We start from the raw sequence: 23305 nt of genomic DNA, 5'->3' as shown, positions 1-23305 counted from the left end.
TTACTTTTGGGATGAGAGCCAAATTTAAAGCTCCTTCTGGAACTCGGACATATTTCTGTAGTCATCAAAATTAATGATTCTTTTAAGAGATCATTGGAGGAACCATCTTTATATTCTCTGTGGATTTTCAGCTTATTGTTCCGCAGTATTTCATTGAACGAGTGAACAAATGTGTGAATGAGAGAGTCTTTCAAGAGGTTGAACTCTTTTATCTTCTTTATGCTCTAATACTAGTTTGTATTTTCACATAACTTAGTTCTTATATGGAAGCATTCCTGTCATTTACCTAGCTACCCATTGAGGTCATGTGAGAGGGTTTTTTTTTTTTTTTAAGATTTTATTTATTTGTTTTTAGACAGAGGGGAAGTGGGGGAGAAATAGAGGGAGAGAAACATCAATGTATGGTTGCCTCTTGCATACCCCCTACTGGGGACCTGGCCTGCAACCCAGGCAGGTGCCCTGACTGGGAATTGAACCAGTGACGCTTTGGTTCACAGGCCGGCACTCAATCCACTGAGCCACAGCAGCCAGGGAGAGTGCTTTTATTTGACCTAACCAATGCCTTTGAACATAAAGCACTATTGTTTGCTAAAAACAGGGCCATTGAGAGGTTAGTTCTAAAACCAGCCAAACAGATTAAAACTTTTATACAGCAGCTTTTAGCTTAAGAAGTATTGTGGCTCCCCCCCCCCCAAAAAAAGGAACTCTTAGTAAAAACAAAATATTAAGATGGAATTAAAATTGGGAAAAAGCTATTTTTCAAAGGACACTGAAACTTTTAAAGGCAACTTTAGGATTCAGACCTTATAAACACAAGCAGAAGACATAAAGTCTCTAGGTGTCGTATGCCTAATGCTTAATTTCTCTGCTCGTCAGTTTTTGTGAAGTCAAGGCAGGGCCGCGGCTCTGCCGCAGGGCCCAAGCTCAGCTGTGAAGGGAGGGCCTGCTTGGAGTCCCGAGGGGATCAGTAACACATCTGTGTCAGGCTCAACTGGTTGGGAAGTTCTGTGTTTGTTAGATTTTTATGCAAATTAACCTTTAATAGTTGAGTCCTGCTTTTGCTTTCTTAGTCTGTTGACTAGGAGATAGTAAAAATATGTAAGAAAAGAGAAGTGACATTATTGAATAAATATGTGTAAGTAAATTCTGAAAATGAGGCCAATACCAAACTGAATATTGGCAGCATGGTTAGTAATTTGTAATCTAGAGACTGTAGGCATGAGGCTCAAAAAACGTGTTACTTGCTGTTAAAGACACATGAATGTATCAGACTCTGGTGGATAGTCATTTTTCTAAGCAGGTCAGGTAGCAGTTACTGGGCTGTTTGTGCTGAAGTACTTCTTGACATTGAGGGGATTTAGATAGGCATTTCCAACCAAATAATAATTCAGTAAGAACTTTGGATTCTAACTCCTGAATCTTCTTATGTGTCCTCTTTTCCTCATCTTTGCTTCAAGTTCTGTTCTTTACTTTCAAATTCACATTCTTTCTTGAGTTTCTGATCTGTCTCCCTACCTTCAGTAACAACCTACCCAGTTTTTCTTAGTGAGACCAGTGACCTCTCTAAAAAATAGAACTAAGACTTCTAATTTTTTTTTTCTGAAGTGCTTCTATGCATCCTTACTTATTGTGGGTTAAAGTCTAAAATCCCATCAACATGACAGGCTTTAGGAACCATTTCCTCCAGCTTCATCTTTTTGTACTCAGCTCATCCTCGAAGAAACAAACTGCTCGCATGCTGTACTTACTTCCTAACGTGCTTCCCCTACCCCCCCACCCGAATCCTCTGTGTGGAAGCCTGTTTTCCATTCCCTACCCGGTGTTACCGGTATTTGGAAGCTTTCTTGACTACCCTAAGCTCAGACAGACACCCTAATCTCTGCTTCCCAGATACCCGTGCTCACATCTGTCATACTAGATTGCAGTGAACTGCTGACATGTTCACATTTCCCAATAGACTAGGAGGCTTCCTTGAAGGCAGGGACCATGCCTTCCTGATTTTTATTTCTCAGAGCCAGGCACACTCCCTGGTATGTGCAGGCACTAATAAATGGTAGCAGACTATATGAATAACTGAATTGGTGGGTGGGTGACTCTATTTCTGCTCAAAATTTTCAATGAGGTTATTGTCTACAAATTCATTAATTTATTTTATTATCAGTTCCTATAGTTCTGTTTGCTGAAATGTCTCTTTCCTTCTTCTTTCTTTTTTATTATTCCAGAATTTTGATACCCTTCTACAAATCTAGTTCAGAAATCCCCCTTTCTTGCTTATTCTCAATAACATACACCCGCTTACACATTCAACTTTACTTACTCCATGCTTTGAGTTCTTGTTGTGTTTCAAACGCATTTAATATTATTGAATGTTTGTTTACTACATAGATCTTTACACTTGACTGTGAAGCTCCTTTTTGATTTTTTTATCTGAGAAATAGTGAAAACATGTATTTATTAGAGTTATATATTGAACTCTGTGGTCATTGCTTTCATACAAGCTAACCCCATTTTCAACATAACCTGTAATCATTCCTTAAATGGTCATTGAATGAGTCCTTTGGGTACCGTATACACAGCAGTAATTGTTGGGTGAGTTCATGGCGTATTCGGCATTTAAGTTCTGTCTTCCTTTACTTATTCCTGTTCCCCAGTGAAGTGGATTATTTGGCTCTTTCCTGTCGATGTCTTTACTCATATTGCTCCTTCCATTTGAAGGTTTTTATAGTCTCTGGCATCAGAGTTATTACTAATCTTTAAAAATTATTTTTATTTAAATCATTTTTATTTTTCAGTCACTACTACTCATCTCCCAGTGTTCACCTCGCTATAGATTCTCTCCCTATTGTTATTACTAGATCTCTTCTTAAACTTCTCTAAGCTCTTGCTAAGCCCCTGACATTACTTATTTTCATCGTTTCATTAAGATTATTTGTCTAGTAATCTTATTTCCCATTAGACTGTAAGCTCCATGAAATCAGACTTATTTATTCATCTTTGCATTTCCTGAAGTAGGTGGACACAATGTCTCATATTCAGACGTTGGGGGATTGTTATTCATTCTATTCAGATGAGATGAGGCGTGGAGGAGAGTATGTGTGAGCATGTGCACGTGTGAGTTGGAGAGAAACAGACCGTGTTTGCTTGAGTGACTGGGCCGCAGCAGGCCTGGAGGCCATCTGTGTTTAGGGCCTGACTGCAGCGTTTACCAGCTCTGTGACTCTGGGCAAGCCACTTGGTTTCTCATGCATCGGTTTACTCACTTACACAATGTGGGTGATAATAACTGTAGTAGCTACTATCTGGGGTTGCTGTGAAGGTTAAAAGAGCACAGGTCAGTACTTTATATTGTGGAATAACGAACTAATTTAAACCTTTAATTTTGCTCCAAGTGAGTGCATTTATTAATATTAATTCTACAAATAATGTATTTAATATTCAACTTTGTGTAATGGAGATTCTATAGTCCCTAGAAGTCTAAAAGCAAAAGCTAAAATAAGTAAAAATTTTCTAAAATTGTATGTAGCCCTATATAAAAGCAGGGTAGAACCGAAGAAACTGCCCTGCTTACCATGGAAAAAAAATCATCTATTTAAAGTTCAGTTCACTACCTCTACCTTTGATTTCCTGGGGAAGTGGTGTGGACCTCCTTTGGTTTCCTGTATTTTCCTTTCACTTTTAATAAGAGACAAAGGACAATGGTTACTTTACCTTTCCAGTGAGTGAGATACTTGTTTTTCTAGCATATGAACTAGATCAGTTTTCCCTCTACTTAAAGAGGAGACAAATTAGTCATACTTTAATTAAAGGAAGAGTTGCACAACCAAAATTAAGGATTTTTACAAGGAAACTGTGCTTTAGGATCTCTAGAGAGAAAGAAAAACACTAAAATAGAACTTGAAGAATGCATTTCAGTATTTCTATTTAGTCAAATATTATTGCCTGTTTTTTAAATCAAATTATCTTTATATTAATGAGGAAAATAAAGTTACAAGTTGTAACAAGATCCTAGATATAAAAAGCAAATAAGATGCCAAATTATAATTTTCTGTCTTTTAAGCAGTATGTATACAATTTGATGAAGACAGTATATTAAAAATGATAAGTGCTTAAAATCAGTTTTGTCCTTTTAGAAAAGTACCTAAAGAATGTCACTGATAGTAACTTACTCACTCACTAGAGTGCTCAGAGGACCACTCAGGTTCCATGCGGGAGCTGGTAGTGTGTATGGGTAAAGCATATATGTTCATGAAGGACTCTGTGCAGGGTGAATGCGGTCATTGGGACTGAATCGTTAACCATGTCTGCTATAGAGAAAGGTACAAAGTAACTGCTTGGTTACATAATTGCCATTCATTTGTTACCCACTCTTTTTCCCTTCTCTCCCCTTGAAGCCCCTCAATAAGTGACATTTACTTCAGTAAATCACCATGACTTAAGTTCTGGATCTCATTCTTAAAACCTGATTTTATTGGGACCAAGAGCATGTTTAGAGAATGGAAACAATTTAGCTAAGATCTGTAAGCAGAGTGATGGTTTTTAAATTTTACAGTGATTAATGCTACTCTCAATGCTACTCACCTACATTCCTTGGTGAACGTGGAATCCATTATAGGTCTTTTCTGCTTCAAGGACTAAAATAATTGAAATTGTTATTCTCTTTTTTGGACTAAGCTCTGACAGATTTGTCCATTTCTGTCCCGTTGAACTTTCTTTATCCATATGCATAGTTGCATTTTTGAAACTGTTCTTTGAAGGCCTGAGGAAAATGAGGACCCATTAATGGGTTTTAAGTAGGAAGGTGGTCACACTTGCATTTTCAGTGGGTCACCCTTGCTGAAGTACGGATAATGAATCTGAGCAGTGGTTTCTAAACCCATTCAGTTACATCCCTTAACGCCGAGTACTTTTTATGCCTATCAATATCTGTCTGTCTGTCTGTCATTACTAAATAATAAAAAATATTCACAGCTGACGACTTTTTTAAAAAGAAAGGGTTTATTAAAGCCACAAAAAAGACCAGGTCTTGGGGCATGGAGTCTAAACCACCAGCAGCATGGCTGTGTAGAAAAGACAAACATGTCTTTGTCTTGGACTTGACAGGCACTTGTATACATTATGTTTTGGGGAAGAAAAGTGTAAGTTGTTCTGAAAAAACTTGCATTGGTTACAGATAAGGAGAATGGGAGAAGGTGAAGTGGGGGCAGGTTTATGACAGGTGTACAGTCTGTAGGAAACAATTACTGCTTTTGATTGGCCGTAGCCTACCGTCCTAGGAGTTCACGCATATGCAGGGCGCAGTGGCATTTGGTGGCCATTACAGACGTTGATTCAGAGTTCCAACATCATTATATTCAGGAGTGTGAACAGTCTTTGGTGAGTTGGCCCACAGCTATTAACTGCTGAATTAATATTATCTCTTTTTCTCACTCTCCCGCCTGATGTAATTTAATGTAGGATATATCCGAATATTTATCTTGTCACTATATGTCTTCTGCATATATGTGTGTGTGTATATACATATACATATACACACATATATACACACACATACACACACACATATAACATATATACTACCAATATAATATACAAAGTCCAGCATAAGTAACTCCCCTTTTTTATTACAAAATCTTGTATTACAAAATCATAAGCATGTAATTCTGTAACAAACAATATCACACTCAAGCACACCATATGACATTTCAAGTGAAATGTTCAAATTAAAACTATAAAGTATTATACCCATATTACTACCCTACCAACCATAGTCAGCAAGCCTTACTTCTGCCAGACCCTGTATATTCTCATATATAATGCAAATAAAGGACACATTATAACATAAATTTTTAAAGTTAAATAAAAATCAAAATAGGATTTCAGTATTCTCATCCAGGAGAGGATAGTCTTGTATTCCCCTGGGATCTATGACTGTGACTCTCCCCTCCACACACACACGCTTTAGAAACTGATAAATTACAAGAGAAACAGGAGAGAGATAGGCAGGACGCTGTTGTAGAAATTAGGTGGAGTCTGTAATAATATACTTATGATAATCAATACATAAAATAAAATACAATACACAAAATAATGTCTCTATAAATAAAAGAAGTATACAAACTTAAGAATGATATGAAGATACAGTTAACCATACTTGATTTTTAAAATATATGAGATTAAAGAAAGGAGTTAAATATGCCTCAATTTCTGATTTGAACAACTGGGTACCATCACTGAAGCAGGAAAAATAGGAAGAGGAGACTTGGCAACCAGATAAGTTTAGTTTGGCATATGTTTGCTTTTGTGCACCCAGATAAATGCATCTGGTGACTATCTATCAGTAGGTTGGATATAAACCTTTATGCTATGGAAAGAATATAGAATAAGGATAGATTTTAGGACTGACAATACATTTATGAGAGTTTGCAGATTGTCTGTGGAATGTTTTCCTTGGCCTCATGCAATATTTATATTAAAAAAGACATAGTGGATAACTTTTACAAATTACTGATTTTACCCCAAAATACTGTATTGAATTTAATTGAAAATTGGGAGTGATGGCAACACTACATGGGATTCTGACAGGGCAACGATTGGCTAGACCTGGGTGCCAGCTACCCGATTTCGATGTGCTCTCCTCCAATTTATTGCAGTCCTTACCTGGACCTCTTGACTCATTTACATTCCTTGGCTAGTCCCAGATGTTTGACTCTTGTGATCTCTGAAAGCTTTGAAGTCATTTGATGTAGACCATGGAGACTGTGCAGAGACAACGAAGAGGGCAGTTCCTGAAGAATTCCAGGGAATGCCTGGAGGAAATTTAAGGAAGTGGAGAAGTCACCAGAACAGTGGTGAGAAAACCTGGGAAGTGCAGTATCATAGGGGCTAAAGGAAGATAGGATGTAAAGAAAGAAGGAGGTGAACCAGATACTATTACTTAAAGGTCAACATGATAAAGACTTAAACATTTCATTATGTATAGTAACAACAAGGCATTTATAATCTATTTTATTTTTTTAATAAACTGCAAGTCTCTTTGTAACCAAAGCTTTAAATAGGCTCCACATATCTCACTGAGTATGTGCGTTTGGTGTACAGTTTTGGTGTACTTTCATTAGGTGTGTTGGGTTTTGGTGTGCACTGGATAGGTGTCTTGGACTTTGGACTCAATAGGTAACTTAAATGTCTTTGTCTTCCACCAAGACTGTTGGTGATTAAAGCCAGCCACCCTAGACAGTAGAGCCTAATAGAATCTTTTTTTGTTTTTTATTTTGAAGTTTCTAAACTCCCTAACAATGGGATAAAATTGTCACCTGTCCTCGAAAGTCTAATCTGTTCTTGTATCTAGACTTTGGTTACTTATTTCTAGACTTTAGTTACTTAAATTGGTTCACTTTTTTTTAAATTAGTTTGCTCTGCCAAATGAGGAAAATACATTCATTGCATTTGCTAAGACCATTGTGTTTCCTTAACAATTCTGAATATTAAGCCAATCACTCAAACTTCTAGAAACTGTATTTCTAAATCAGGGGTGTCAAACTCATTTTCACTGGGGGCCACATCAGCCGCCGTTGCCTTCAAAGGGCAAATGTAATTTTAGGACTGTGTAAATGTAATTGCTCCTTAACAGTACAAGGTGCCGGACCAAGTAAAACAAGGTGGAGGGCCGGATTCGGCCCGTAGGCCTTGTGTTTGCCACCTGTGCTCTCCTGTGCAAGGCCCCATTTTTTAAAAAAGCAAACTTCAAATTTCTCCATCTCTTAGTTCTAGCCAGCTGATCAGTTGCATTTAATCCAGTAAAACAAAAATTTTAAGCCACTATGTATATCCTCTTTCTTAAAAGATCTCATATTATATTCTGAGAATTATTTTCTTATTAAGTATTTAATACTGTGCCCCTGGATTCAAAAAGCTCCTGGTTCTTAATCCCTCTTGAACATTTATTCCCTTTTCTGTTAGATATTTCCATATTGGAGGCATAGAGAGACACTTTCTGTCCTTCTAGATCAAAAACCATCTTTGCTCACAGCCCTGTAAGAAAGAGGCAATAATTCTTTGCAGATCCAATGACAAGCATATGCATTGACCGTTATAAAATATTTGGGCTCTCTAAGCTTTAGGTTCCTCTCCAGTTACAAAATTCACTGTGTGTGCCGATGTCACCTGGTTCTCAGGGAGCAAGTCCAAGAAAATGCTGATACTGGGACGATGGTTCTTCCTGTGAGTCACAAGGTCCACAAACCCTATCTTACCCGCAGTCCTGAAACCGTGATAGGCTAACTTGTCAACTTGCAAATAGGGTAGAATCTCAGGCTCTATAGCTCTTGAGAACCATATTCTGTTGGTAGAGAAATTATACTTAATAGCAAAATAAATAAAGCTGTTTAAAATTAACATGTAGGAATTTATTTTTTCATTAATAGACTTTCTGTTCTTCCTTATTCTGAATGTCGACTATCAGCAGGAAACAGCAATAACTGTTTTCCCACTGTAGCTTTGTTTTTGCTGTTATGCTTCAATCATTAGTAGTTCCTCTCAATGAAAGGAATTTTAGGAGATCTACTTATGCACAATAGTATGTATGCACTTTCTTCTGTGAAGGTTTTAGAAGTTTTATGAGAAGTTGTATATTTCTTTTGCCTCAGTGTGAGTTATATACCTATCAGACTTTGCCCATTACTTTTTACCTTTAATTGCCCTATGTAGAGAGATTCATGAGGCTTTATTATTATTGACATTTTTATTTGTTGGTAAAATAGGCTGGGCTCTTAATGCTAAAGGGAAGATCATTTTAAAGCCTTACTTAAGCCCTTCTGTGGTAGGATTTGCTAATTTCAGGGTATATAATTTCCTAAATTTGTTTCATCTGCCTTTAGCAGATCATAGGCATCTTGCTGTCATCCATAAGATACTGTATCTCATGTGTATTGTGAACCTACCAAGTATCACAGAACTTTCAGAGAAAATATACCGTACAGTTGTATGTTAGAAAGAAAATAACAATATCTGTTGTTTTAAGAATAAAATCTTTCTGTTGTTATATGGTCATGGCTGTTAAGCGGGAAAATTAAAAATGAAATTTTGACATGTTTTTATGGATTGTACTTGCAGTTTCTCTTCCCATCGCTTTCCACCAATAAACTTTATATTTCAAAGCCGGGAAATAAATGGAATTACATGCAAAGTAATTTCATGGCTATATTAAATTTACTATTTATTACATTCAAAGTTAGGTTGTGAGACTAGAAGTTAGAAAGTATCAAATCTATCACAGGAGGTTATTGAGAAAATCAGTAATAATGTTAAAGAAGCAATTTCCTTGTTTTTGCAATCATCTGAAAATGTTTGACAACAATATAGGCAAAGTGCTATGAACTTTTTTGCAAAGAAAAAAAATCTATCACAAATACCCAGCATCAGTGTCTTTCTGTATGAGTCAGGCATTTTCACTTATGAGGAAGAATAGTTAGACCTGATTATGTATATCCTTGGTGACCATGGCTGTCATCCTGTCCATGGTGAGTGAGTTGTAAGGACTGTCTGACCAGAGGGGTTTGATATCCTCTTTCTGTGGGTTACTGGAAAACAATTGTTTTTCTCTTAGTGATGGAAGAACAAGAGCAGTAATAGCCTGTTAAAAATCTATTTTCATATCCTTTAACAAAGAGTCATTACAAAAAAAAGACTGGATTTAAGGAAATACTAAATGTAAAATATGAACAGACTTAGGAATCACAGAACTAATATTTCTGTTTCCACAATAAAAACAAAAATCAAATACCTTATGAATTTTCTGTTTTCTTCTGAACAAAGGTAGCCTTCACTTTAAGGGTACTGACACTGAACCATATCTTTGTTGGTCAAGGTGAATTTTCTGACAACATTGAGATGAAATTGAACATAGAAATGGGCTAATAGAGAGAGAACATGATTTTGCTTTGTTTAAAGTCACGATGACATTTCATATCCCTGAGCTTGAGTGGATTTTAGGCAGCGATCACAGCAACAAAACCAACGACCAAAAGCACATGCTGATTTCCTTATTTATATTATGACAGGTACTTTGTCCTTTCTTACATTTCCTTTCTCTCTTTTTAATCGTAGATATTTTTTAAGTTTAATATGATACAGAAAAGTACACAAATCATGAATGTAGGGTGAGGAGTTTTCACAAAGTGAACACACTAATATAAATGCCACCCACATGAGGTAATAATGTATTACCTGCAGTTCAGAATCCACCTGCCCCCAGACCTTCAGTTCCTCCCGGGCAGTCACTGCCTGCCCACGGTCTCCTACCTTCTGTCATCATAGAATCATGGGGTTAAAGTCATGTAATTACACTCTTTCAAAAATATCTGGCTGCTTTCACTGTTCACTATGTTTTTGGAATTCACCTACGTTCTTGCACAGAGCAGTGCTGTGTTCATTCCCCTTGCTGCATTGTATGGCTGTTCCATTTCACTTGTTCGTGGTGGACATTGGGTTCATCTTCCATCCGGTTGTCATCAGTAGTGCTGCTATGGCTATTTATTTTTGAACATTAAAAATATGTATCTATTTCTGTTGGATGTATGTCTAGGAGTATAATTGCCTTCTCTCCTAGTGTATTCATAGTTTTTGCTTTTGTAGCTTTTTTAGTAGACCCAGAGTTTTCCAAAGTGGTCTATCAGTCTAATCACCTGTGCCTAAAAAGTTCTATTATTCCATAGCCTCACCAACATTTCATGCTATTATTAAGCCATCTGGTGGGACAGAGGGAACCTTACTGTGATTTAATTTACACTTCCCTGATGACCACTGAAGCTGAGCACACCTTTGTATGTTTGTTGAACATTTTGATTCTGTGTTTTTGTGTGTATATAGAAATTATTTTTCCAGTGTTAGAATAATCATTATTGAGATATTTTTATATATTGTAGATAGGAGTCTTTTGTTGATCTTATGCATGTAAGTAGCTTCTCTCTATAGCGAGCTTTCTTTTTCAGTTTGTTCATCTCTTTTCATGAATATAGGTTTTTACTTAATCTTTTCCTTTATTTTTTAGCATTTTGGGTTCTGTTTAAACTGTTTGCCTGCTCCAAAGTAAAGTAGATGTTCTCCATGTTTTTTCTAAAAACTTTATCATTTTATCTTTCATAATTAGATCCAAGATTCATCTAAGTTGATTTTTCTGTGGTATTATATAAGGGTCAAGATTCATTTTCTTTCACACGTATATCCATTTGACCCACAAACATTTATTGAAAACACATCCGTTACTCACTGCTGCCTGCCTGTAACTGATGTTATATATCCAGTGTCCAGCTAGGGGGCCATTTGTTTCTAAAATTTCTGGGTTTTTTCCATCTATATTTCTGTCCTTGTGCCAGTACCACACTGATTTTATTTATTTTATTTTATGGAGTTCATTCTTTAATCCAATTATAGGTATCAGGTGTACAATTCTGTAACACATCATCTGTATATTTTATTATGTGTTCCCCACTCAAGACAGTCTCCTTCCATCAGCATTTATTCTCCCTTTACCCTTTACCTCTATCTCCCCCCTCTCCCCAGCCCTCACCCCCAACATACCTCTTTCCCTCTGGGAATCATCATACTGTTGTCTGTGTCTATGAGGTTTTTTGGTTGGTTTTGCTTTTTTGCTTAATCCCTTCACCTTTTTTGCCCAGCCCTGCCTGTTCTCTATCCACACTGCAATTAACTGGAGTATAAGTTTGTCAGTGTTGTTTCTATTTATGATTGGCTTGATTATTCTTGGCTTTTGACATTTTCCTATAAAGTTTAAAATCAGCTTTTCAATTTCAAATAGGAAAATATCTTCTAGAATTTGTTATTGGATATATTAAATCTAGGAATCATTTTGGTAAGAATTTACATCTTATCGAATCTGCTGATTTGTTATATGAGTAAAAATAAAACCTTTAGCCTGTTTTGAACTTGTGGTTTCATGAAAATGTTTTGCCTTTTTTGGGAGGGGTGTCATTCTCCTAAGATGCTTTTTGTCTTTCTTTTCTTATATTTTGTCCTAAAACTGCAGAATTTTCCCTGGCCGGTGTGGCTCAGTTGGTTGGAGCATCATCCTATACCTGAAAGGTTGCAGGTTTGATCCCTGGTCAGGGCACGAACAGGAGGCAACCAATTGATGTTTCTCTTTCACATTGATGTTTTTCTGTCTTTCCCTTCTTCTCTAAAAGCAATGAAAAAATGTCCTCGGTGAGAATTAGAACAAACAAACAAAAAATAAAACTGCAGAACCTTCAAATAAGGATTAAATTATTGTGTGCATTGTATCTCTGATTGTGTACATGTCTGTGTTTGTGTTGTGGCTTTCGTGATCTTTTATTAACTTTATTCCTATTTATTTGACATTTTTAGATGCTATTGTAAAAGCAAGTATTTTAAAGCTTATTTTCTAACTATGTTTTATTTATGTATAGAAATGGCAACTGATATTTATGTATTGTTCTTGTATTCAACAAGCATATTGAAGTATGTTAATACTTTTTAAAGTTTAATCTGAAAATTCTTTTGCATTTCCTATGTAGAAAAACATATCATAGGTTAATACTGTTCTTATTTTTTAATTTATTCTGCCTGTAGTTCCATAATGTATTTTAAGATGGTCTTAGTATATCTTTTGTCCCTGTCAGCTATCAGAGCCTACTAGAAATATAGAAGAACGTAAAATAATCACTTATAATCCTACCCTTGTGCGGTCATCAGTTGACATCTGCGTTGATTTCTGTAGATGTTCTAGAGAGTTTGTAGCATTGGGTCATAAAGAAGATGCAGTTTTTTAAATGCTGCTCCCATTTAATAATAGGCCATGGACATAATTTTCTTAGGGGAAATCCCTAGAAATAGGCTTTCTGGGTCAAACTTGCTGCCAAATTGCCGTCTGTAAATGCTGTGTAGACTCTCACTCACTCACACCAGGAGTACACTAAAGTTACTGTTCCAAACACCCTGGCCTGTGTTGAGATTCACACCTTAAATACATGATTTTTTTTTCACACAAGTTAAAAATAAAACCTATAGCCTTTTTCAGACTTGTGGTTTCATGAAAATGTTTCACCTTTTTGGGGTTATCAGTCTTCTAAGGTTTTGTCTTCCATTCCTTATACTTTTGTCTTAAAACTGCAGCATTTTCAAATTAGAAGATCTAATACCCTGCTCTGCTTCTACGGGGCAGGAGGAGGCGAGCCTGGAAGGTTGAGTGATTTCTCGGTTGCCAGCCTCCTGGAGGCAAAAACTGTAGTTTTTGTTTCTGTGTATTGGTTTGACCCTATTTTCTCTGAAATGACACTGTATTTTCAAGACTTTATAATTATTTTGTTCTTCTGATAGACCAGAACAGAATTATAAATATGGCCTTATATTTATCAAGTTCATGTCTCTCCTGACATTCTAGGAACCCACTACCCCTTTTCTTAAGTCGTCAAGGATCTCTGTGTAGCAGGTGAATGGTAGTTCACATTCCTCGGCTCTTTCTCTGTGAAAGACTCTCATGGCTTCCCTGCATAGAGTTTAATTTGAAAACACAAATATTAGTCACACGCCTCATTTGTCTTGGGCAAAGATGAATAGAATGTAATTTTTGATTTCATGGGTCTCCATCCCGTGGGGTACCCGTGGCATATGCATCTTTTTCTGTGGTGACCTTAGTTCATGGCATGCCATCATTTATTTCGAAGTCTTCCCACTTGTAAGCAGTGAAAGGACGGACTAAAGTATTTCTGAATTGGTGAGATCTTAAAACTTAGATGGCCCTTGTATGTTCTCTGTTCTTTTTCTTTCTCTTCCTCCTTCCTTTCCCCAGGTCTCACCCAGCACACTATGTTTCTATGTATTTGTAAGACAATTTGCCAACATTTTCTCTCACTTTCTTCATCTCTAGGGAGAGAGGTAGTAGAAACCAACACTCTGTCTTGTTGATAAGGTTTAATTTAAAGATGTGAAAGTCCTTTCACATCTTCCTTTCTCCTTCCCCCGAACTCACCTCAGGACTGAATATGGTAGAAACTTGAAATCCTCTTTGTTAAGTCTAGATTCTTAGTGTAACCGTTTTAAAATGATTTTTTTAAAGCTGTCACTGTAGTCTGTTTCTGTTTTTCACTCATGTGTCCCCTTCCCCACCATCCCCTTCACCTTCTCCCCGCGGTGGTGTTTAGCTCAGCCGATCAAAGGAAGGAAGGGTATCCGTTGTACAAACTTTTGTGTATAGGAAGTTAGCCAATACTGCCCTTCTTAATTCCTTTTACTACTTACTTCCTTTTACTACCCTTCATTAAAGTTCCAGCAAATGCTGGTTTGAATGTTAGGTTTATCACAAGCGAACTATGAGAAAGTCTCATGTATGTAAGTACTGTGGAAATACAGCTTGCCCCTTTGTAAATTGTTCCTCAGTGCTGTGTTCGACGGCAACATTAGAAATGTGTACATTTTCAACAAAAATTTGCTCTGGGAAATTATTGCATATTCAAAAGAATTATGATCTGTGTCTACCTTAAATATGGGGATGAGGATTTTCTATGGGAATAGATATTAAAGATTTCTAGTTGATCAGTTTTTATACTTTTTATACTTTATACACAAGACAATTTTTAAAGCATTTCTATATAAAAGATAAAACATATACCATTCTTACATCAGTAGTTCTTTAATTTCATTTTTTTTTACTTTGACTATCATGGTTCATATCCCTTTTCTGTGTTGAGTATTTGGAACTTTAATTTTGAAAAGAAAAATGTACTTCTTAATCATCAGTACTTTCACAGTAACTGTAATGAAGCCGGACAAAATGCATATTTACACTTCATTATCAATCAGTAGTCTTCTATTATTATCAAAAGTTTTCCTTGTTCTTTTAAAACAGCAACATTTTGGTTACGTTAATCAGAGCCTGATGTTTGTTTCTTCTAAATGGTGTCTGATGTGGTGTCTCTCTTCGGTTCTCTGTGGTTTCCTGTTTTTTTTTCATACATAGAGAAAAGCCTTTTGATGTATTCAGCCTCATATTTTTTCTTTTAATGGACTATTAGATCCAAACTTTCTTGTAACTGCAGCATAGTGTTGTAAGCCTGGCTCACCGTTCATTTATTCATCTTGCCACAGAGCACTCCTGTGGAATTCCTCCAGCACTTCCTTAAATATTCTGCCTCTGTATTCCTTAGTATTACAATCTTATTTATGCCCTGAAAATGTGTGCTCTCAGGGACAGAGGTGGCATTTTGTGTTTCCATAGTGAGATTTCTCCATAGAAACTTGCCTTGCCTTAGACATCAATAGATACAATAGATCAGTGACTCCCAAATGTTGTTCTCAGACCGGCAGCATCAGCATCTCTTGGAAACTTGTTTGAACTGTAAATTCTCAGGCCCCACCAGTCATCCTGAATGAGAATATCTTGAGTTGAGAAACAGCAATTTTTGTACTAACAACCCTTTCAATGATTCTGACGCATGCTCAGGTTTGACAAGCCCAGCAGTGGATGCTTATTGAATGAATAGGAAAATTGTGCATTTACGTGACATTTCACGAGAGGATTGGGATAAGATGGGACCAAGTTAGTCTGTTCTTCCTGAGTCTTTTTTCCGAAGAGATACTGGTGAAGAAAAGCCCAAGGTTTAAATATATGCAATGTTACAAGAGGGCGTGTATAAGAGATATAGATAACTCTTGTACATATAGCTGTCACATTGTGAAAACTGCAGCTTTAAAATGTTAAAAATATAAATAATTTCTTTCTTCCACCTATTCAGGAGTAGACATTTAACATTCCAAAGGAGGAAACTTAACTATCAAATGAATAATCAGTATTACTTGTTTACAGAGTTGGGAGGAGGTGGGTGAATGTTGGAAACTGGTCAGGTAGGGGATGGGTTGGGAACCTTTTCCCTGATACCATTCTATGCTGTTCTAAATTTTTGAACCATGTAAATGCATTACCTAATAAAATTTTTGATACATGATATTTAATACAAATAAATTAGTGAATGTTTAAAAATAAAATTCCATGTGACAGATATTGCGTGGTTGCTAAAAAATATTAAGATTTCCCTTTGCATTATATAAAAGGTTAGATCCCATGTGCGTTTCATCTGCAGAAAACACTGGGGTGGTGGCTGAAATGTCTTAATGACTTTCCACCGATGTCAAAACGGTAGATGAATGGCTCCATGAACAAAGGGTTCTATTATATGAACCCATTGTCTTGTAATTATTTTAAGGAAATAAATAGAGGGGGGAAATTTAACTTGATTCTAAGTTAAATAAAATAATCTTGTATACACAAAGAGGTCAGACATACAGGACTTGGACCTGATACCTTCTTTCACATGTATTTTTAGAAATATCTTGATAGTCAAGTGCTATTTGAGAGAAAATTTGATTTAGATTTTTGTCATATTCTTAGCAAATGGAAAATAATCCAGTTAGCAAAACCCATTATATGTGTTCTAAATTATGAGCAATATTCTCAACTATTTGTCTTTCAGTACCAATGCAATTATATTAATGTTATGATTGAATTTTGCTATTTCAGTGGAAGGTATGTCTTAAATGGCACTGATTCAATTATTCTTTTTTTTTTTTTTTCCTTGCACAGAACTATCGTGCCATGGAAAGTATTTAGACAGTGCCTTCATGAAGTCCATCAAATTAGCTCTGGCCTGGAAGCAATGGCTCTAAAATCAACGATTGATTTAACTTGTAATGATTACATTTCAGTTTTTGAATTTGATATTTTTACCAGGCTATTTCAGGTAAGTTTCCATTCACTTAATCCTCCCCTCTCGTGTGTGTGTGGTGCGCACGTGAATTTGTGTGTATGCATTTCTGTCTTTCACACTCGTGCACAGGCACAAACACACAAGTATGTTGGGAATAGTCTCATTTTTGGTAGTGTATACTTTTAAAGCCAGCCACTGAAGTAAGTTTTTGGCCAGTGCTGTAAGTTTAGAGTTTGTTTGGACTCTCAGGTGCTATGCACCTAATGGTTGCTTATTAGTGCTGGAAAGATTCATGCAAAAGAGCTTTGTTTTAAATTCCTTATTTAGTTTTTCATTTTACTTTCTTAGGCTTTTTTTGGCCCAATAATTGATACAATGCAGCTTTTACATTTGGGCATTTGCTGGGGTTGTATCCCAACTTCTCTCGTTTTTCTCTGCATTCATTAGGTGAGAAGGTAATTAGTAAACTTGGAAATAGGCAGCACATTTATCCTGTTCTGTATAGGAGATCACTCTGGGTGTACTGTTCTGCCACTTGACTTGCTCGTTCAGTCACGTGATACGAACATCTTTCCATGTCAAAAATATTTTTCATCAATATACCTTTTAATTTTCAGTTGCTGCATAATATTCCATCAATATAATAGGTCATTTAACAAATTTCTCTTTTGGAAAATTAAGACTTTTTTTTTCTGTTTTCTCCCTAATGTATATGACTTTGAGGTTAACCTTCTTGTGTAATTTATTGGTTTTTTTAAAACCAGTCCTTTATACTTGCCTTTACATAGCGATTCAGAGAAGCAGCTGTCATATATGATGAAAGCTGGATGCTATCATTTTACTCTTTTGTGTGTCTTAATGGACTTACCCAAAACATAAAGACCCCAAATTTGATTCAAATAGTCATATAATGAAAGCGTCCCTCCTAAAATCTTTATGATAAATTATATTTAAGTGAGGAAAATAGAAGTCAGGCTTGTTTATATTCTGATGCAGTTTTTTACTATTTTAGTCTGTAGTAAGATTTATTCTGTTTGAAACAGGCTTGCAACAAATGTTAAGAGTATAATACTGGTTTTCATGTTTGCCATGTTGTAAGTATTTTGCGCCTGTGATTTGTGACTCCGCACTGGCCTGCAAGGATCGGGTGACTGATTTATGTGAGAAAGCAAGATTGCGTGGGATTAACTTTTAATTTATGAAAAAACCTGTTAACAGCAGGCAAATTAACTCTTGTCAACAATACTCACAGAATATATTTTACTTTATTACAACTTTAAAGTCATAATTTTGCCTAAGCATATAGGATAAGATATTAGATAAATGACTATAAAAGTGTCCTTTTGCTTATTTTCAATTTACAGCAGTTGCATGATTATTCCCTTGGTATGTATAGGTTCCCAGCTTATATAATTTTAAGATAAATTTTAGAAAAAGTTCGTATTAACTGATAATGATCATTTTATAATGGAACTTAGCCTTTCTTTAAAGGTTTCTGATAATTTCCAAACCCCTTGTTTAACATGGTACAAAGATATTCTAAGCACTAGGGGATTTATTTCTTCCACTTGTGAAGGAAGAGAACAAAGGTTATTTTCATAAGCCTAACTCTTCATTCTAGGAGTACTGTGGTTTTTTTAGAGGTGGGGGGTGGGGAGCCTGGGTGATTTTTAGTGTGGTTGTTAAATGCTAGAATACCTCAGTTAAAAAAAGTATGAGGGCAACTTAATATTGGTTAAACACGTACCCCAACTGGTATTTAATACATGCATATATTTTCTTAAAAGCTGTTTCACTTTAAAACAGCCCAAATTATCTTAATATGCTGTTATGTATATCTTGTTTATGCTCATTGGGATGGGAGAGGAAAACAATCTTTTTAAGCAGAGCTACTGTGAAAAGTTTTAGATAACAAAACTAAATGCTTCTTTGTGGACCAGAGAATGCCTAATTTCTTTTAAAACACACAAATACAGAAGTAGCTAAAGAACTCTCATTAGCCCCTATATATTTCTGAGATTATTCACTTCTTTTGGTTTCATTATTCAAACGAGTAATCATACATGTACTTTAAAATGATAAAATTGCTTCTATGAATAGAAAAGTGGATGTATTAACTTTTACTGATCTTTTCTTTTTTACACACCTTAAAAATTGAGTAATAGTTTTAAGTCATAATTGTGTATTCTGTGTGAAAGTGTGGCTTGTGCATACTGTAACTGCATGAACACACGTCCTTCTGCAGCCGTGGTGCTGGGGGTTAATTAGCAGTGAATTCCTCTAGCTCTGAATTGTTAGATGTGGGGTGTTTAGCAGAGTGGGATCTGAAAGTGGGCAGGGTACTGTCTCGGACTGGAGTCTGACATTGAGAACTAGCATGCAGTTTGAAGAAGGAGTCAGCAGAGGCTAGGAGATGAAAATGCCTAGGACGCAAAGGAAGTGAGAAACTGGATACTAGTTACTGGTTACCCTTTCTTCTTCATCTCTTCCCTCATTCTCTTATTTTGCCAAAACTTGAACAAATTTTGGGGAGTCACTGGAAAGAACTTGCAATGGCTACTTTCCGTATTTCTTCCTCTTTATTCTGCCTTTAATCTTCTCCTCTCCAGGTAGTTCAGAGACCTGGGATTGGCAGGTATTAATGTCCTGGGGTGGAAAAACAGGGGTTTTGCTTCTCTCTTCCCTCTCCCTGGGGCTGCTGTTCCCTTTTTCCCTCACTTTCCCCCACAACTGGAGAAGACTAGGTTGCTGAGAAATCGAGCAATACATTTGAGGGATGGCAGGATAAGGGATGAGTGGTTTGGAAGGTACAGCATCAATGGAATGGTGAGAAAAATAAGAGGAAGAAAGTCACTCACTGTAGCAAGTAATAAGAAAAAGTATCTGGACAGACCACCTGAGGCCCGTCTTCCAGTACAAGTTGTAATTTTGTAAATGGCTATTTTTGAAAATGATAGAATTTGGGAGAATGGAGGGTCTAATCTCCTTAATTCACTTCCTTAATTTATTATTAGTCATTAAAAATTTCCAAGTAATTTTGTTTTAATGTGTGTGAAAAGATTTTCTTTAAAACAAATTCTTTAAAAATAATTCTTACTTTCTAAAGCACTCAGTTTTGCCTTCTTTAAACCATTAGTTGGCAAAATACTTAAAAAAGCAACAACACAACTACCACGTGTTCCTGACCGTGGGTTGCATTCACAGGAAAAACAGTACACAGACTCTTTCTATTACGTAAATATTTTTGCAGTTAGAAGCTGGCCCTCTGGATTATGTACTAAGAATTATGCAGTAGTTGGCTCAATACTCAAGCTTCATTTTTTTTTACTTGTATTTTGATCTCTGCATTGGCTGTCCATAAAGTTCAGCATTTGTAAGAAATGGCTCTTCCATTAATTTGTATGGATTTTAATGGAAGTGACCCAAATATTTTATTTTGTGACCCAAATATTTTGCCATTTGTAGATAGGGAGGTAGAACAAATAAAAGAAAACACAACTTGGTGCTTGTAATAGCAAGGTATTTTTCTGTTTTTTGGTATGTTTTTTTTAAACATATGCTGCTATTTCTTCCAAGTGTTGTTTATGCAATTTTTAGTCATGCCTTAAAAACATTAAAAATATATTTTGTTCAAGTATGTAGACCAGGCTTTCATAATAGTGTTCTATAGAGCTCCTTTTTGCCCAATTAGATATTTCAACTTGATGGGGAAATGCCTTAATGCCTTAAAGATATTATTTGTCAGGAAAGGTTAAAAAACTCTTCATTACTTAATCATTCTTGCCCTTGTTATCCTCATCTCAACGGATATAATATTTGACGAATTCTGCTTTATAAATTTGAAACACTTAACGATAATGAGGAACAAGTGTCAAAACAAACAAAAGCAAAAGCTCTCTACCAGCATCATTTCTAAGATGACTATTTCTACAACTTTCACTTGGCAACATAAACTACCTTTTTTTCTGTCATGTAGAAGATTTGAATTAATAATCTGGCACATCAGACACAGTATGCTGCCAATTCCCTGAGGAAAAAAATGTAGCTTCAGCCTTAAAAATACAGCAGAGATGATTCATTTACACCCTCGAGCAAAGTTGTGTGTTACTGATTGCCTTTTTTCTCTTGCCATGGTAACTAACTGGAGGGACAACTAATCACATTAAAGAGAGAATGATACAAACCTTGTGTGAGTGTTTGTGTGTATTATTTCTGGGAAATATTTTTACATAACTCACTAAATTGTAAACGTTTTCTAATTTTACAATTGTGCAAGCATAAACCAAACGTGAGTACAGGGTATGTTACCACAGGAACACTGGAGTAGGAGTCAAGGCCGTTTAGACAAGTCACTAACGAGGGGAGCTATTCAACAAGGGCCCCTGTGTGATCGCTGGGTTTCTGACACTGTGCTTCAGTGCCGGTGTCCCTTTGGTGAGCAAGACAAGCTTGTTCCTTGCTCTTGTGTAGCTATGGTTAATGTGTAAAGCAACTTACATTCTCTGATATGGCTTCTTGTTCTATAAAATGAAATGCCCACAGGTATAGTAGCAAGCAAAAGGGACACATGGGGAGATAAGTAATGTTATGAGAGGTAACAATTTTTAAAAGGGAGGTCTGGTAAGGCTTTATTGAGGAAGTGACATTTGGAGAAAGGAATCATGGATATCTAGAGAAAGAATTCAGGGAGAGGATTCATCAAATGCAAAGGCTGTGGGGTGAGAGAGTACAACTGTGTTCAAGCGGCAGGGAAGAGGCCTGCGTGCCTGGAGTAGAGCAGAAAGTGGGAGATGTCACAGCAGGTGGTATCACAGCAGGAGGGGAAGAAAGGGAACTGGGGTCAACCCTGTATAGGTCCGTCTAGGCCACTTATGGGGACTTTTGCTTTTACTCAGAGTTAGACGGTTTTGAACAGAAAAGTGATGTGATTTAAGTTTTAAAATAATCACAGGTGCTCTACTGGGAATATTTGTAAGTAAGAAATTGTGTGGTTTTTCTTTTTGTTCTGTGTTTTCTATTTCTAAGAAAAGTTTTCTACCTAATTATATTTTTTTAAAAAGAGAATACATTTCTGTATGTTTACTATTGGATAATAAAAGTTGACCTAAGCCACTTAAGCTCGTATTCACATTAAAAATATCCAGGAGAACTTCAGTAAGTTGTAGTAAATGATGGGTTGCTATGTAATTGATAGTTGATATTATCTGGATAATATGTGTTGTTTATATTTTTAGCCTTGGAGCTCTATTTTACGGAATTGGAACTTTTTAGCTGTAACACATCCGGGTTACATGGCCTTTCTCACCTACGACGAAGTGAAAGCCCGACTGCAGAAATACAGCACCAAACCGGGCAGGTAAGGCTTTCTGACAGTCACGTTACGTGATGTAACGACGACCCGGAGTCCTTTTTGACTCTTTTCTAAGTAGATCAGTAACAACCCATGGGGTGGAGGGATGGCAGTGCTAATACACCCCAACAGTGCTGCTTTAGTGAATCCTTTAAATGGATAACTTGTGCTCCTTCTGAAACTTAGTGTTCATAAAATGAAAGAAAATACTGTGTAATTTGATGAACTTACATCAAATCTAAGATCTAAGATTTATTAGATCTCAGAGTTCTGATTTTCAAATTGGAGTGGAATATTAGCATATTGACTATTTTCTTGATACCTGTGTTTGTGTATAAAATTGTATCTATCAATAATTGAATCTAAAAACAAACTAAGCAAACAAGAACAGAGACAGAATCGTGGACATGGAGAGCTTTTTGATGATTGCCAGTTGGGAGGGGGTGTGGGAGAATGGATGAAGAGATGAGATTAAGAAGTACAAATAGGTAGTACAGAATAACCATGGGGATGTAAAGTTAAAGTACAGTATAGGAAATGGAGCAGCCAAAGAACATACACATGACCCATGGACATGAACAATAGTGTGGGGATTGCCTGAGGGAGTGGGGGGCTGCTGGGTGGAAGGGGGCAAAGAGGGAAATTTGGAACAACTATAATAGCATAATCAATAAAATATAATTTAAAAATTGCATGTGTGTATTTGAGTATCAGTTCCATGTTCACTTTTAAATTATTTTTCAAGACATTCAATTTGCCTCTGTGATAAACAGATGAGTACATATGAAGACATGTAACTACATAAATATCTATAATCCATTATTGTAATCCAAGCCAATTTTATGTCCATGAGAACCTCCATTCTTCCAAGTTTCTTTACAGCTGTAGAATTTGTTTTATTTTCCACATGATAAACTGAGATTCACAGAGGTTTGGTCAGTTCCTTTGACTTTGCCCAAGAAATCACACCTTACTAATGGCAAATCTGGGGTCAGAACATGTCTCATTCCTGTTCATGCATTTTCCCCACATCTTAACTGGGAGCGCATTAGGCCCAGACTAGCCATTGGTGCTGTGGCAAGTGAAGTGCTGGGTGTGGCAGTGATGACAGTGGAGACCCGTCCTCACAGCCTCTCATTTTAGTAAGGAGATACCGTTTCAGTGTCCATGAGTGTCCTGATTTTCTTATAGGGGTCATTTCATTTTAGGAAGGAATTTGGTT

General features: G+C 36.4%; 1 protein-coding gene across 7 annotated transcripts in view; it reads left to right on the top strand.

The window, feature by feature from the left end:
- The window catches only part of CBLB (Cbl proto-oncogene B), a 210238-nt gene that overhangs the window by 91119 nt on the left and 95814 nt on the right, over nt 1-23305 (top strand). For all 7 annotated transcript variants that reach the window (XM_053918331.2, XM_053918329.2, XM_053918328.2 and 4 more), the window contains 2 exons: nt 16610-16766; nt 21968-22089. In XM_053918331.2, the coding sequence (XP_053774306.1) occupies nt 16610-16766; nt 21968-22089 (279 nt within the window). The remainder of the gene's footprint in view (nt 1-16609; nt 16767-21967; nt 22090-23305) is intronic.

This window comes from Desmodus rotundus, chromosome 2 (genome assembly GCF_022682495.2).
Source record: "Desmodus rotundus isolate HL8 chromosome 2, HLdesRot8A.1, whole genome shotgun sequence".
In the NCBI taxonomy this organism is placed as follows: Eukaryota; Metazoa; Chordata; class Mammalia; order Chiroptera; family Phyllostomidae; genus Desmodus; species Desmodus rotundus.
The sequence above is the reverse complement of the archived record's forward strand: the minus strand, read 5'-3'. Positions and strand labels throughout refer to the sequence as shown.